We start from the raw sequence: 16,711 nt of genomic DNA, 5'->3' as shown, positions 1-16,711 counted from the left end.
TTCTCTTCTCTTCTCTTCTCTTCTCCTCTCTTCTCCTCTCTCCCTGGGTCTGTGTCTCTCTGCTTCTCTCTTTTTCTCCTTTCATTCGTGTCTTCCTCCCTGCAACCTCTCTCTCCCTTCTTCTTCCCATTCTCCCTCCCTCCCTCCCTCCCTGTTTTTCTCTCCCCTGCTCCTTTCCTTCTCTCTTCCTTTTTCTCTCCAGCCACAAAAACCCTCTCTCCTAATCAAATCCATTTACTGAAATCCTGAGGTTAATGAAACAGCGAGCCAGACACATTCTGTACTGTTTATGGAACACTGAGATTTCCCTTGAGCAAAGAGAACAAACAGTCTCTAAATTTCTTACACTGGAATTTCTTCTGTTCACCGGCTCTGTGGTGCATCAGGACAGGGACTAACCTTGCCTCAGATTTTTTAGGGCTGCTTATGAGACATGTACTTTTCCTGACTTTAGGCTGGGCCCAGAGACTAGTTGCCAGCCCCCTGCCATCAGGGAGGATCTCAAAGCAGGTTGGCCACAGAAAGGTCCTCCTTCTTTTTCCTTTTAGCTATGTAGCTGGGAGAGGCACTATACCTGTCCTGATTGGTGTCACAGGAGTCTCCAACCAGGTCATTATCCACATCAGACTACAAATAAAACAAAACACTGTTAGCGTGGGGCTCTTCCATTAAGAATGCTCACCCAACTCCAACCCTGGCCCAGGATTAAGTCTGGGGAATGATATGTCCGGAATTGGCATACTGTAAAACTGCAAAAGCACAACACCATATTGGTGTAGGCACATTGTTGGGTTTTTAAAAAAATCTTTTAAAATATCAAGCTATGTGGCTGGGCTACCCACACACCAGATGAACTAATTATAAAAGGGCTGAGAGGTAGCTGGGTGGCAGTTGGGGGTGGTGCTGAGCCAGCCACCAGTCCTGGCACCAGGACCCACATCCAGCCCTGGCAGGGGAGGACAGGGCCAATGGATGTCGCATCCCTTCTGTATTTGGAAGGGAGCCAAGGTGATGAGTCAGTGTTCGCCTATGGCTCCCTCTTCTCAAAGCTTTAAAAATAAAATGCTGCCTCATCCCAAATTATCTAGTCAAAGAGGGGGAGTGAAAAAAAGGAAACTTAACCAGTAAATGCTTCAGCTTAATCAGAAAGGTCCGTGTGTGGGCCCTACTGGGGGAGGAAGGGAGCCTGGGAGTAAAATTCCACATCTCATTTTCAATTCTCTTCGAAGGGATTCTGGTTGATCCTCAGGAAGGTCACTTCCTTGAATGAACAGGCCATTTACAGCCTACCTTTCCGGGAGGGAGAAATGAGGACCAAATCCCAGAGGGCCACAGAGCTCATCTAATTCCAATTCTTCCCCCCTTTGAAAAAAAATGTGTGTTTCATTGCTCAGAGCCGCCAGGAAATAAATAGGTGAAGGGAGCTGTGTCAAATCTGGCTTTTGGGCTTTTTCCTTTGATGCTGGTCCTAAATGAATCGCTGTACAGAGAAATTACCCTTGGTGTCTCTGCTTCCCTAGAGCCGTTCTTCCTCGAGCACTGAGATCTCACCCACCTGGTTAGGGTTGCTGACATCAGGACAGCTGTCACAGGCATCCCCGACGCCGTCATTATCTCTGTCCCTTTGGTCCCGGTTGGGAACTTTTTGACAGTTGTCCAGGATGTTCTTAATTCCTGAGGAAAATAAAACTTTTTTGTATCAGCGGAAATTACCTTGGGGTGTCGCAAGATCAGAGCCAAAGCAGAAGAAACCTTAGAGAGGATCTAGCTCGATCTCTCCTTTTATAGATGAGGCCAGAAGAAATTAAGAGACTTGCTAAAGGACACAGACAGAAAGAAGCAAAGTTGGGATTTGAATTTGAGTTTTCCGATTTTAAATCCAGTGGCTGTCCCTCACTATTCCACAAAGCTTTTTGGTTCTTTCTTAACCACTAGAGGGGTTTGATGACATTTAGACCTCCCACTGAAAATTGTATATATGACCCACGTTATGTCCCAGTTATGAGAAACAAGTATAGCTCTAAGAGGCAGCAGGGAACAGTGGGAGGAACACTAGGAGTCTAGTTCTCCTAGTTTGTTTTGTTTTTTTAACTTTTACTTTCTGTCTTAGAATCAAGCTAGGCAATGGGGGTTAAGTGACTTGCCCAGGGTCACACAGCTGGGAAGTGTCTGAATCCAGATTTGAGCCCAGGACCTCCCATCTCTAGGCCTGGTTCTCAATCTACTGAGCCACCCAGCTGCCTCCTAGGGGCCACATAGCTGCCCCTTCTACCATTGACTTTTTATTATTGTTCAGTCATTTCAGTCATGTCTGACTTACCTTTTATGTGTATTGGTTCTAAGGCAGAAGAACAGTAAGGGCTAGGCAATGGGGGTTAAGTGACTTGCCCAGGGCCACACAGCTAAGGAAGTGTCTGAGGTCACATTTGAACCCAGGACCTCCCATCTCTAGGCCTGGCTCTCAATCCACTGAGCCACCCAGCTGCCCTCTGTCTGACTCTTTATGACCCCATTTGGAGTTTCCTTGAAAAAGATATTGAAGTGGTTTGTCATTTCCTTTTACGGCTTATTTTACAGATGAGGAAACTGAGGCAAACAGAGGTTAAGTGACTTGCCCAGGATCACACGGCTAATAAATATTTGAGTCTGGATCTGAACTTAGGTCTTCTCGATTCCAGGCCTAGAGCTCTATCTACTGTGCCACCTAGCTGCCCCCTGCCACTGACTAAATATATGATCTTGAGTGAATTGAGCCTCAGTTTCCTTCCCTATAAAATGAGAGACTTAAGCTGGATTATCTCTGAGGTCTTGGGCATTCTGTAATTCTATTGAGAAATTCAGAGTAAATCACTACTCCATAGCATTTTGGGGTTTGGAATAAATTTAGAGAGAGATTCTGAGAGTATCCTCGATTTAGAGCATCAAGTGGCCTTAGAGACCAGGAGGCCATCTCTTTTTACAGATGAGGAAACCAATGCATCATGATGGTTACACAACTTGCCCCGGGTCACACAGCTAGCAAGAGTGACTAGGGGCAGCTAGGTAGTTCAGGCCTAGAGAGGGGAGGTCCTAGGCTCAAATCTGACCTGGGATGCTTCCTAGCTGTGTGACCCTGGGCAGGTCAGTAAATCCTCACTGCCTAGCACTTACCACTCTTCTGCCTTGATTTCAAGATGGAAGGAAAGGTTTAGACAAGAATAAAAAAATTAGTGACCAAGACAGGATTGAATTCGACTCTTCCTAAATCCAAGTCTGGCAGTCTTATCCACTGTATCACCCAACCATCTTAAATCACACAGTTAAATTTTTTTTTAACCCTTACCTTCTGTCTTGGAGTCAATACTGTGTATTGGCTCCAAGGCAGAAGAGCGGTAAGGGCTAGGCAATGGGGGTTAAGTGACTTGCCCAGGGTCACACAGCTAGAAAGTGTCTAAGGCCAGATTTGAACCCAGGACATCCCATCTCTAGGCCTGGCTCTTAATCCACTGAGCTACCCAGCTGCCCTCAACACAGTTAAATTGTTGACGACTCTCTCTCTCTCTGCAGCACTTGCCCTTAAGGGCTACATGAATATTAACTACTCTTCTTATTATTCATATAATCAGTGATTTGAGTGGTGCAACCAGATGAGGTTGCTCTGATAGATAAGCGAATCATCCCTGAATGGTAGAGCTCATGGGAGACATCATGGTGCAGAGGAATGTACACTAGCTCAAGAGAGACCTGGCTCTGGCATTAATCATAGGTGACTGCAAAAATTCACCTGGAAACATGCTTGGACAAGAAGCTATTGTGTGATTTTAGGCAAGCCACTTCCCCTCAATGGACCTTAGTTTTTTCATCTGTCAAATGGGGCCATTTAACTAGGTTGAAGTCTCTCCCACTTCTAAGGTCCAAGGTAGCCACAGGAGGAGAAGGGTTTGAGGTCACTTTAGGTTGTTTTTTTGGAGACTTGAGGGCATGTAGTGAGAACCAGGGCTCAAGGTGTCTGTAAGGGTATTTATGAGGCCATCTAGGGTTCCTCAAGGGATCTAAAGCATCCTGGTCCTTGAACAACCTCTTCCAGACCTTGGGATGCTGAGCTTTTGGAGAGGAAATAACAGGCTATATTTATTATGTGTATCCACCATTATTTTGATACTTCACATTTTAGGTTTGTAACAAGAAAAACATTCAAGGTCAGACCTCCTCCTCCTCCATTTCCCATTGATGATGGACTATCTGGAAGAATGTCCACAGAAGAGAGGCTCCTGTTGTTTCCTTTCTAAGATATTAATACAATTTATCCTTCTTTGGTCTCTTACAATTTATAAAGCACTTTTCTCTCCAATAACCTTAGGAGGTAGATGGCAGAAGAATTATGATCCTTATATTACAAATGATGAAAGCCAAGGTCAGAGGAGAATGTAGTGACTTGCCTATGGCCACAGAGATGGGAAGTGTAAGCCTGGGACTGGAACACAGGCATGATTCCAAGCAAAGGGCTCTTTCCAGTGTATTCCACGCGTCTCCATGTACCTCCAGGCCACCAAAAAGATGCCTAATTGTCTTCTGGGATAGTTTAAACCTAAAGACATTTCCTTAATGCTACACCCTCATTTTTACAGATAAGGAAACTGCAGCAGACATTGGTTAAGGCATTTGCTAAGGATCACACAGCTAGCAAGTGTCTGAATCTGGATTTGAACTCAGGATTCCCTGGATTTCCTTTTTCCAGGGTTGGAGCTCTAGTCACTCTTTCATCTAACTACTAGTAGGGGCTTTAAGAGCAGTAACATGTATAAGGTTAAAATCAAGAAATAGGGGGGTGAAGGGGAAAGTAAGAGCATGAATCATGTAACCATGTTAACTTTTCTAAAAAATAAAAATTATTAAATGGAAAAAAATCAAGAAATAGATAAGAATAATTAACCATCTCCATCCATGTCATCATCACAGGCATCTCCTTTTCCATCTCCATCAGTGTCTTTCTGGTCATTATTTAAGACAGTACGGCAGTTATCACAAGCATCTCCAAAGATATCTTGGTCACTGTTTCTCTGGTCAACATTGTGAGTCAGGACACAGTTATCCTAAAAAAAAAATCAAATGCAAATATTTTCTGTTTTGTCTGCTTTTGGGGGCTTTCTGAACCTCCCAGCTGGCATTTTCACATTGTGCTCAATGCTCGATAATTGCAGTTTTTTACATGAATATTCTAACATACTGCCACAAAAGCACAACTTTTCCTTCGTTGCTACTGGGTGCTTGCAGATACACCTCCCCTTGGAAGAAAACCGTTACCTGTTCATTGTTGATTCCGTCCCCATCAGCATCCTCATCACAAGCATCTCCGATACCGTCTCTGTCTGCATCTTCTTGGCCGGAGTTTGGCACATATTTACAGTTATCCTAAGTAGGAAAACATGACCTAAGATTTCACTTAACATCAAGGCTCTCAGTGGTTCTAGAACTTGAGGCAAACACCATAAATCACATCTAGGGATTGAAAATGAACAAAGACGCCCCCCTCCCCCCTTAAAAACCCTTACCTTCTGTCTTAGAATCACTACTAAGTAGTGGATCCAAGGCAGAAGAGCAGCCAGAGTTAGGCAATAGGAGTAAAATGATTTGCCCAGGGTCACACAGTTAAGAAGTGTCTGAGGCCAGATTTGAACTTGGGACTTCTCATCTCCAGGTCTGGCTCTCAATCCCCTGAGCTATCTAGCTGCTCCTGAAAATTAGCTTTTTAAAAAATGTTATTTATTTATTTAACAATAAATTTCCACTTAAGTTTTCCAAAGTTATGTGATTCATATTGTCTCCCTCTCTTCTTCCCTCCCCAGCCCCAGAGCTGGCAAGCGATTAAATCTGAATAATACATGTATTTTGTCATGTAACCTATTCCCATAGTATTCATTTTTTTATAAGTGAGTAATCTTATAAAATCACACCCCCATCCAAATAAACAAGTGATAAATGTTTTCATCTGCATCAGAAAATTAACTTTTAAAGGCAAATATAGCCAAAAAGGAAGAGGGAAGGCAGGAAAACTTGGACCTCAGGACCCAAAACCCCATATGGGGAGAGGCTCTGGGACACCCAGAGATCATTGCTGGGAAGGTTAAGGTTTTTGCTCAGGGTCGCAGAGATAGTAAAGTGTCCAAGCCTGGATTTGAACTGTTTCCAGGGCCAGACCTCTATGACTTTGCCTTCTAACTGCCACAAAGGGCTTTAGAAGAGTTGCATTTTTAAGGTGAAAATCAAGGAACTTCCCAGAGAGCAAGCAAGCTGAGGCATTCCTGGGAAGGAACTTGGTTTGGGTTGTGGAAGTGCCATATGATATTCCTACACTGATGAAATCATAGGTCCAGTCAACAACAACAAAAAAGATTACTAGCTACCCACTGTTTAGTCATTTCTTTTTGCAGTAGAAGTTTCCATCCTATCAGTTCCTTGAGGCAAACTCCAGCTGTACCACTCTAGCTGCACTCTGTTTGACATCTGTCTGAAGGACATACCCCATTTCTGTCCAGGAGACTGACCTGCCTTGCTGTGAATGGCTCGTTTACTTGATTCAAGATGGAATTATTTGGGAAGGGCTAAGGCAGGGGAAAGTTCTTCTGAGGCCCTCCCTAACCAGGATGTGGTTGTGGTTCTGTGAAAGCCACAGGTATTTCTTCTTCCTCCCATCTGACTTACCTTCTTGCAATTCCTTCCAGAGCATGGCAGTTCCTCATCAGGGTAACTATCAATGTCAACATCCTTTCCACAGATGAATCCATCACCAGCCCAACCAACGCCACACTGTGAAGAGAAATTCCATCAGGGGCTGAATGCTGAGTTGGGCAGTGATGCTTGGTGCCAGTTGGCAAAAACTTTGGCTCTTGTATAACTCAACCCTGAAGCCCCAGGAATCCGAACAGCTTTATCGTGAGGGCTTCCTGACTGTTCTTCTGACAGTGTACCTTAAACTCTAGTCACTCCTCAGAATGTAACAATCATCTAAATTGATTTTTATTAGAGAAAATCCTTCTGAGGCCTGAGCGCTGACTCAGAGTCTTGCTTCTAGTAGCAAGTAAGCAAGCAAGCAAGCATTTACTAAGCACTTTTCTTCCTTTCTTGGTCTCTTAGCCAAGAAAAGACAGCCAAGGCCCATCAACTTCAGAAATCAAGCTCTGGAGAGTCCAAGGGGGCAAGCCAGGCTGCAGGAGGAGGCCCCTGGAGGGAGGAGGAAAAAACAGTTAAGCAATGGAGAAGAGTTGAGGGTGTGAGGCTCCAGGGAAGGGAGGAGGCAGGAGACAAGGAAAAATAGAGAAAAATAGTAAAAGCAAGAGGAAAAAGGAATAAAAAGAAAGATAAAGATATATTTATAATAAATAAAAATAATAAGAATTAATAAAAAGATAAAGATCAAAGGAGAGAGTTGGAGGTCAATGGGAAAAAATAAAGAGCCCATCGAAGGGGAAATGGAGTTAAAGGGAAATGACTGGAGATTAGGGTTAATTTTTATGGTTCTTATTCAAATCCAGACAAGTCAATTTGAGACCAAAGACTCTGCTTGCTGGCAACTGTTTCTTTGCAATCCCTAGATTTCCTTTGAAAACTAGGGGATTTGAGGTATTTGATTCTTTTTTTTCCATCTTTTTTACTGAAATGCACAACACATTTCTATATTGGTCATTGCTGTAAGAGCAAACTCATTCATAATCCAAACCCCCAAATAAAAGCAAAGATACACTGATGTGAAAGATTGACTCCACCAGTTCTTTCTCTGGAGGTGGAGAGCATTTCCTATCATTAGTCTTTCAGGATTGCCCCAGATCATTGCATTGCTGAGAGTAGCTAAGTTTTCACAAATGAGGTATTCAATTCTAAGAGTGACACTGCTTTCCCTTTACTCCCCAATCTGAGCTCAGCCCCAGCCGGGAATATTCCCCACAGAGGGCCCCAAACTCTCAATGGTGCCACACATGGTCGCTGATTTACTTTAATGAAGAAAAGAGCCCTCTAGGAACAAATACATTTTTAATGAACCATTTTTTGGCAGATTAAATTATTTTAGTAGTCACACGAAGCTTATTAATCCTTTACCATCTGCTGCTGCCTCTCATTACAAATTCAGAAACACATTAAAAGTCCCACCACCCACCATCCCAGTGTGGTCCTCCAGGAGGGCACAGGAAAATGATTTATCTGTAGAGGCAGGCTGTCTCCTCGGTGTTTCTTCTGGAGACAGAAGGCAGCACCATGAGTTAGGGATATTGTTTTCCCTCTATTTCACTGACTCCCCCAGTGCCCTGGGCTTCTCCCAAGACCTCAAGATTAGATAGAACTTTTGCTTTAATGGCTCCCACCCTCATTGCCTGCACTAGTTCTGGGGAAAATAAATACAGAGTCTCTTGGGAAAGGCACATCAGGAAGGCAGTTCATGATGCTGGAAGTGGACCTCTTAAATGAGGTCTGCCGACTTAGCTCTTAGAGACCTGTGAGTCCTTGGAAGCCTGGGACTTGGAGAACTTTTAGTGAGAAGGAGCCTGCCTACATGAGCCCATCCTGTCACTCCCTGGGTTATTTTTGGTCTTTTCCTTCTGCTGCTGGGTAGGCTTGTCAGTCTGGAATACTGTCATTCTGGGAGACTTTTCAGCTAGGAGTCATGTAGGAGGAGGATGGAGGTGGAGAGGCAGGAGAAAGGGATTATCTCTAAGGCATGATACAGTGGAAATGTATTAGATTTGTAGTCAGAGGACCTGGGTTCAAATCCAGACTCTAGACTTACTTTCTGAGTGACTGAGTCATCGCTTCACCCCTCATAGAGCTCAGTTATTTATCTGTAAAGTGAGGGGATTAGACTAGATGACCCCTAAGGATCCTTTCTCACTGGTCCTGACACTGAGAGTCAGAGACTTTCTGAGGATGCTGGGGATACCTGCATTTCTGGTGGTTAGCCATAAGGTGGTGCTGTGATGCTGCAAATAACCACTCTGGTCCAGAGCAGGCATTGCCCACACAGTATCCCCTTACTTAGCAGTTTGGGGGCAGTTAATAACTATTTAAAATTCCATTTATTCATTTTAGAATATTTTCCCATGGTTATAATAGATATTTTAAAAAATATTTAAAATATAAAAATAAAATAATTTTGAAAAATTAATGGATGAACCAAAAAGATAATCTTCCTTGATATTGAGAGTCACTCAGAGAATCCCAGAAGACTCTCCATGAACGTATGTGCTTTGCTTGTGTGTGTATGGCAGGGAGGGGGTAGCCTCTCTTTTTGGATTCAGCCTACATAAGGAGCTGAAACCAGTGTCTGATAGTCTACATGAGGAAAAGGGGAGGGGAAAAGCACTTATTGAGCACTTACTATGTGCTGGGCACTGTGCAAAGCGATTTACAAACATTATGCCATTGGATCCTCACAACAACCCCGGGAGATTGTTGCTATTTATTATTTTCATTTTACAATTGAGGAAATTGAGGCAGGCAGCGGTTAAGTGATTTACCCAGGGTCACACAAGTAGTGTCTGAGGTAGAATTTGAACTCAGGTCTTCCTGACTCCAGGTAAACGCTGCTTGGTTGTCCTGATAAGACTATAAATTGTCATACCTCCTCAGAGAAGGAACCAAAAAAGAAAGGACCAATTTGCCCCTTAAATGAATCAGGTCATCCCAAATCCAAGTCACTTCAATCTCCTTCTGCACACATAGCCAATAAGTTTCCAGGTCTTTGTTGATGCTGCTGCCATAGTATCTGTGGCATCCTTCTCCTTCCCTCTACTCATCCAGGCATGGCTTCAGTTCAGCCCCTCATGAGCACCTCTCCCATGAAAGCTTGCACTAGCTTGTTAGGTAGCCTCCCTACCTTGGTCTCATGCCCTATATAATCCATCATCCACGCAGCTGCCAAATGAATATTTCTAAAGCACAGTTCTGACCATATTATTGGTCTGATCAAGAAATTCCAGCAGTCTCCCTATTGCCTCTGTGAGAAAATATCAACTCCTCCCTTTGGCCTTGATAGTCCTTCACAATCTAGCTACAGTCCATCATTCTAGACTGATTCCATTTCCCATTTCCTTGCCTTTGTACATCCTGCGCTTGGGAAGCACCACCTCTTAGAATCAAGGCTCAGCTTAAATCTCCTCTGCTATACTTTTGGGATTGATCTGCCTCCCACCCCTACAGCCCCAGCTTCTGATGCCCCTCTCCCAGAATTACCTTGAATTGACTTTCTATAGTCTTCTAGGGTTCCCCCATTAGAATATAAGCTCTATAAGGGCAGGGGAGATTCCATTTTGGTCTTTGTATCCCTAGTTCATGAAAGGTGCTTAGAAATGGGTGTTGACTGGCTGACTGCATGCTTGATTGACTAATAGTAGTGTCTTAGTCATATTCTCTCACATCCAAGTGGAGCAGAAAATCTGAAGATTTTCTGGAAGACAGTTGAGGAATATTTTGTTTTTACTGATTTATTCACCTGTTTCCACAATTTATTCTCAGCTGTTATTTTTGTCAACTGGCCTTCCCAAACAGGGTAGTTTCTTAAAGACTGAGTTTTAAGAACTATCATTTATTTTTGATATCTATTGTGGTTTCACATTTCCCACGCTTTGATTAATGTTTTCATCTTGGTATTTGCACTCAGAGGGAGCTGGGTAAAAGGAACAATCTTGGAAGTTGAAAAACAAAGTGATAACTCACCACACAGGTCACGTCTCCTTGTCTCTCCTCAATGCACTGGGCATTCACACTGCACGGGTTAAGTTCTGGGTTTCTGCAGTTTCGGTCAGTTTTGCATCCCCTGATCTGATCTCCAGTGAATCCAGACTTACATGGGCCACACTGATAAGATCCCTGGGAGGAAAACCAACAGAATGGCCCATCAATCAGTCAACAAATGTTTATTATGCATGAATTATGCGCCAAGCAGTGTGTCAGGGGCCTGGGATATGTAGACAATGAATGAAACAGTCTCTCCCCTCAAGGAGTTTACACTCTAAGAAGGAGCCTACAGTGGGTAGGTACTCTGTTGGAAATCTCAGCCTCTTTTGATAGTTCAGCCCTGCTATTTTTCATTTAAGGAATCGGAGACTAGAAGAGGCAAGTGACTTGCTCAGTCCCACAGGTGATAAATAATAGAGTTAAAATTCAAGCACTTGGATTCCATATCCAGTATTCTTTCCATAGAGACCACATAATTGTTTCTTCTCCTTATTCCCCCCCTGGATCCTTAATATACCAGCTGGAAATGATTCCCTGGACAAGGGGTGCTATCATCACCATTAGTAGCATTATTCTGTATGCTTTATAATAATGGTCATCTTCAAAGACTACAAAGTTGCTTTACATCGATTATCTTATTTTATCTTCATAACAGGAGGATTAAGTCATTTGGGTTTCTATTGAGATGTAGCTCCATCTACAAGCTTCCCAAACCAACAGCAGTCTGCCTAAGATAATGCAAACATCTGTAAAAATGTCATCCATCCTTTGGGGAATGGCTAAGAAATTGTGGTGTATGTTGGTGATGGAATACTATTGCATTATAAGAAATGATGAGCAAGACGAGTTCAGAAAAAGCTGGAAAGACCCACATGAACTGATGCAGAGAGAAATAAGCAGAACCAAGAGAACAATGTACACAGTAACATCAATATTATATGATGATCCACTGTGAAAACTTGGCAGCTCTCAGCAATATGCTGATCTGGGACAATCCTGAAAAACATGATGGGGAATGCCATCCATCTCCAGAGAAAGAACTGTTGGACTCATCTTTCACATCAGTGTATCTATGGCTTTATTTTGGGGTTTAGGTTATGTATGACTTTGCTCTTATGACAAAGACTAATATGGAAGTGTGCTTTGAATGACAATGAAAAAAGAAAAAAATGTCATCCAACTGTAGGGCGCCAAAGGGCAGATAGATTTTTGTGGAAGATGGGAAAGAGAAGAATGATAGGCTTGACATCCTTGTTCTCCTTCTACTTTCCTTTCTACTCCACTATGGGTAGGGCATAATGATAAGAAACAGTTATGTGGTCTTTGTAGAAAGAATATTGGATTTGGAGTCAGATGCTTAAATCTTAACTCTGCTATTTATCACCTGTGGGACTCTGAGCAAGTCACTTGCCTCTCCTGGTCTCAATTTCCTTAATTGAAAAACAGCAGACCTGAACTATGAGAAAGGGCTGAAATTTCCAGTAGAGTTAGAAGTTTTCCTTCTGTGCATACAATAAGAAAAAAGAAGCAGGTATTCCTTTTTCTACTAGACATCCACCTAGGCATTGAGAGAAATTTGTGTCTTTGTGAGTTGGGCTGTGATTTTACTTAAAATGAAATGAGAAGGGCGCAGCTAGGTGGCTCAATGGATAGAGTGCAAGGTCTGGAAATGAGAGGATCTGGGTTCAAATATGATCCCAGACACTTAGCTGTTTGCCCTTGGGCAAATCACTTAACTCCAATAGCCTAGCCCATATGACTCTTCTGCCTTAGAACCAATATATGGTATTTATTCTAAGATGGAAAACAAGGATTCATTCATTCATCCATTTGTTCATTCATTCATCTATTTATTTATTTATCCATCCATCTATCTATCTATTTATTTATTTATCCACTCCACTCACTAATCAATCAGTGAATTAATTAATCAATCAATTTATTTATTTATTCATTTATGCATTCATTCATCTATTTATTTATCTATGCATTAGTTTATTTATTTATTTGTTGGCCTTTACCTTCCATCTTAGAATCAATACTGTGTATTGGTTCTAAGGTAGAAGAGTGGTATGGAGTAGGCAACAGGGGTTAAGTGACTTGTCCAGGGTCACATAGCTAGGAAGTGTCTGAAGACATATTTGAATCCAAGACCTCCCATCTCTGGGCCTGGCTCTCAATTCACTGAGCCATCCAGGTGCCCCTAAGGCAAGGATTTATTAAAAACAACAACAACAACTTCTACTTAGTATCCATTCTAAGACAGAAGCTAAGAGTTAAAAAAAAAAAAGAAATGAGGAAGGCTGGAAGCCTTAAAACATTGTAAGAGTCACAAAATGCTTTCCATAAGTCCTCTAAAATGATCTTCACAATAGCTCAATGAGATAACAATTATGTCCACCACACAGATGGGGAACCTGAGGGTCAGAAAGTGACTTCCCATGGTCACAGAGCTAATAAATGTCTGAGGTAGTATTTGAACCCATGTCTGATGACTCCAAGTCCAGTGGTCTTTCTTTTCCACTAGTGCCACCTCCTACCTTCCTGACAGCCTAACAAGTGATAAGGGCAGGCTGGGAAACAAAACTCTTTGTTCACAGTCACTTTATTTCATCTCCTTATGAACAACGTGTCAGGGTGGAGGAAGGTCCTGTGGGTTATCATGATCCTATTTTTTGCCAACTGTTTCCCATTTATTCTTTATTGCTTTTCTACAAAACCGTGTATCCTTAGGCTGGTTTCCCATGCGAGGAAGCTGGGGAAGGGAGAGGATGAAACAGCTCGCCTGGGGACCACGTGGTCGTCAGACAATGGCTCCTCCATCCCGAGCTGCCATCTGCCTTGCTGACCTCCCTCCCATCCAGTTCTCTCTTGGAAACAGCTGACAGGAATTTTCAGAAATGTGCTGGAAAGGGCTGGAATGATTAAATCGTAGCAGCTAGCTGCATCTCAGAAAGCACCCTGGCACGCTGCACCATTCTGGGAGCAGGCAGGGATTCTGAGGCGTCTCCCAGAGGAATTAGAGGTACAGCTGGGGGATCCCACCCTCCTCTGGGTCCCCTCAAAAAGCACTGGCATACAACAGAAACAGGAAATGCCTCCTACAGATGACCAACTTTAAAGAATAAGTATCTTAAAGATAATCCCATCATATGCTTGTATTTAAGAGCACATTGGTGAAACTCACATGGAAGCAAGAGGACCCCAGTGGCTGGTTATTTCTTTGTATAAACTTTTGTCTTTATTTGGTCAATCACGTATATTGTTATTATCTTAAAAACCCTTATCTTTGGACTTAGAATCAATATGAAGTGTTGGTTCTAAGGCAGAAGTGTGGCGAGGGCTAGGCAATGGGGGTAAGAGCAGGATCACAGAATGAGGAAGTATCTGAGGCCATATTTGAATCCAGGACTCTAGGCTTGGTGCTCTATTCATTGAGCCATCTTGCTGCCCCAATCATGTATATTATTACATCCATGTGTTATAGTTGAGTTTGTGGTAACAGTCTATACACACACATACACACATACACACACAATCACTTTGACAAATTTTTATGCTTTAAAAATGGTTGCAGGGAGCAGTGGGGGTAGCTCAGTGGATTGAGAGCCAGGCCTAGAGATGGGAAGTCCTGGGTTCAAATCTGGCCTCAGACACTTCCCAGCTGTGTGACCCTGGGCAAGTCACTTGACCCCCATTGCCTACCCTTACCACTCTTCTGCCTTGGAGCCAATACCCAGTATTGACTCCAAGACGGAAGGTAGGGGTTTAAAAAAACAGACAAACAAACAAACAACAACAACAACAAAAAACAACGGTTGCAGAAAGTACTTACCACAGTGTTAATACAAACAGAATTGGGGACACAGGCTCCATTTCTGCACTCATCAATATCAGAGCATATCTAGTACAGAAACATACAAAAAGGCTCTTAGTTGAAAAAAAAAAAAAGACACACACAAACCACTCTTAGTTGTCTTGATAGCTTGGTGTGACGTGAAGCAATTACCAATGGAAAGGCCATCAGAGGGGTCATCTGGGCCATCCTCTACCTTTCAGCAGGACTAGACTCAACTCTCAAACAGACAGCTGTCAGTGTTTAAAAATAGCTAGAGAAGATCTAACTTCCTTAACTTCCTTTATCTCCCTTGGAAATTTGGTCCACCTCCCCACCTTTTTTTATAAGCTGGAAGTTCTTTCTGATGGCTAGCCTCAGATACATCCTACAAGCCATTTAAGCCCATTTTATTTTGTTTTGTCCTCAGTGGAGGCAAACAGAAGCTTCTTGCCATCATTCACTCATCCATCTGATGATTGTAATTCAGGCTTATTACCTTCTGTCTCTCTCTGCTCCCTCTCCCAATACTCCCTTCTCTCTTCTGGTCTAATAAATGGCCCCCACTGGAAATGAGGGATGGGAGAGCTAAGAAATAATGATGCTTCCCACTCTGCTTCATTCCTAATGATTTCCCCAAGGTAGTAAAAACCCATCCAAAGAAGAGCAACCATCTTAAAAATGCTGAAAACATCCCTCCCAAAGTTTCACAGTCAGTCAGTTTAATAATGACCTGGATATTCTAGTAAATTTAGAAACAAGTGCAGAATGTCAGACTGCTCCAGTATTTTACTGTAGTTTGTGGCTTGTAAATGCTATTGAAAAGAATGTGGCTATTCTTTTACTTCTTTTACATCCTCCCTAGCTGCAGTAAACAGTACATAAATGCAAGTTTATCTTCCCTTTAAAGCTCTTCTCTTGCTATGTTCTTTTACCCTTTCATGCCCAGTGAGTGGATCTGAAGATGAAAATGTTCTACTGGTGTAAACCTAAAGTCATCCCTCAAACTCAGCACCACTAGGTTGTCACTGAACAGCTGCCCTCTCTCTTTCCCCCTCCAATCTTCCCTCCTAGAAATCCATGAATAAGAGAAGTGAAAAAATAATACAGATGTGGCCCAGTATACATTATTTATCTTGTACATTTGAGAATTACCCAAGCAGATTGAATTAGTAGTTTCTGAAGGAGACATGAAAGAGCAAGTTTCATTCCAATTTTTAGTGAGAAGAGGAGGAATCTAAAAGAAAAGAAGCCTATCCAGTTGTAGCTTACCTGTTTATGTGTCTTGGCGAAGGTGACTCCCACCCCTTGCACCATTGGTCCTGTGAAGCCAACTGGGCAGGAATCACATCTGAAACCTGGAGTCAAATTCACACAACGTACTCCACGGAAGCAGGGGTGGTAAGTGCACTAGCAAGAAAGAAAAGGTTCAAAATATTTAGCCAAATGGGGCACTCATTGAAATTCAGAACTCTTTCCCACTGAATAACCACATCATAGTTATCCTTATCACTCTTATAACCTCAGTACCTTGCATGGAGCAATAAATGCTTCTCAAAGAAAGGAAGGAAAGAAGGAAGGAGGAAGAAAAGAAGGGAGGGAGGAAATGAGAGAGGAAAGGAAGGAAAGAATGAAGGAAGAAAGGAAGATATGCTAGGAAAGGATAGAGAGAAACTAATTAATTCACGATTCGATGAACAAAACTTGATTAAACATCGTCAGACCTTCAGAAAAGACCATAAGGTCTTTGGCAAGGTGTGAAACAAAGAAACAAAGATTAAAGAAGATATTGTTCCTGTCCTCATGGAGTTGCCAGTCTAGTAGGTAAGAAAAGGGAATAACTAATAAGAAACAGGTGCAGAAGAGAAATGTGAACAAAGTTCTATAAAAGTCTGTAGGACAGAAATAATTTCTGTTAGGAGAGGAATCAGGAGAGGCTTTACTGAATGTGTGTGTGTGTGTGCACATGCCTGTAAATGTCCTAGACTTAAGGGTCAGCATGCTTAGCACTCCAGCTCTGTTGAATCTCATGCCTTCACACAAATTGTGCCTGTAACATTACAATAATTCTGATAATAATAACTCCCATTATTTATACAGTGCTTTAAGGCTGACAGAGCACTATCCTCGTGACAATTCTAGGGGGAATGAAGTGGCGGGGGCGGGGGGGGG

At 42.6% G+C, this 16,711-nt stretch overlaps 1 protein-coding gene across 1 annotated transcript in view; it reads right to left on the bottom strand.

Annotated features, from left to right (window-relative positions):
* Positions 1–16,711, bottom strand: part of THBS4 (thrombospondin 4) — a 70,416-nt gene that overhangs the window by 16,118 nt on the left and 37,587 nt on the right. Inside the window, exons 7-15 of the mRNA XM_044680949.1 lie at positions 16,244–16,356; positions 15,812–15,949; positions 14,540–14,608; positions 10,684–10,836; positions 6,682–6,786; positions 5,284–5,391; positions 4,913–5,072; positions 1,556–1,674; positions 575–627 (exon numbers count right to left, since the gene is read on the bottom strand). Coding sequence (XP_044536884.1) covers positions 575–627; positions 1,556–1,674; positions 4,913–5,072; positions 5,284–5,391; positions 6,682–6,786; positions 10,684–10,836; positions 14,540–14,608; positions 15,812–15,949; positions 16,244–16,356 — 1,018 coding nt within the window. The remainder of the gene's footprint in view (positions 1–574; positions 628–1,555; positions 1,675–4,912; positions 5,073–5,283; positions 5,392–6,681; positions 6,787–10,683; positions 10,837–14,539; positions 14,609–15,811; positions 15,950–16,243; positions 16,357–16,711) is intronic.

The sequence above is a fragment of the Gracilinanus agilis genome, chromosome 1 (assembly GCF_016433145.1).
Source record: "Gracilinanus agilis isolate LMUSP501 chromosome 1, AgileGrace, whole genome shotgun sequence".
NCBI lineage: Eukaryota > Metazoa > Chordata > Mammalia > Didelphimorphia > Didelphidae > Gracilinanus > Gracilinanus agilis.
Note: the sequence above shows the minus strand (reverse complement) of the source record. Positions and strands in the feature narration are given on the sequence as shown.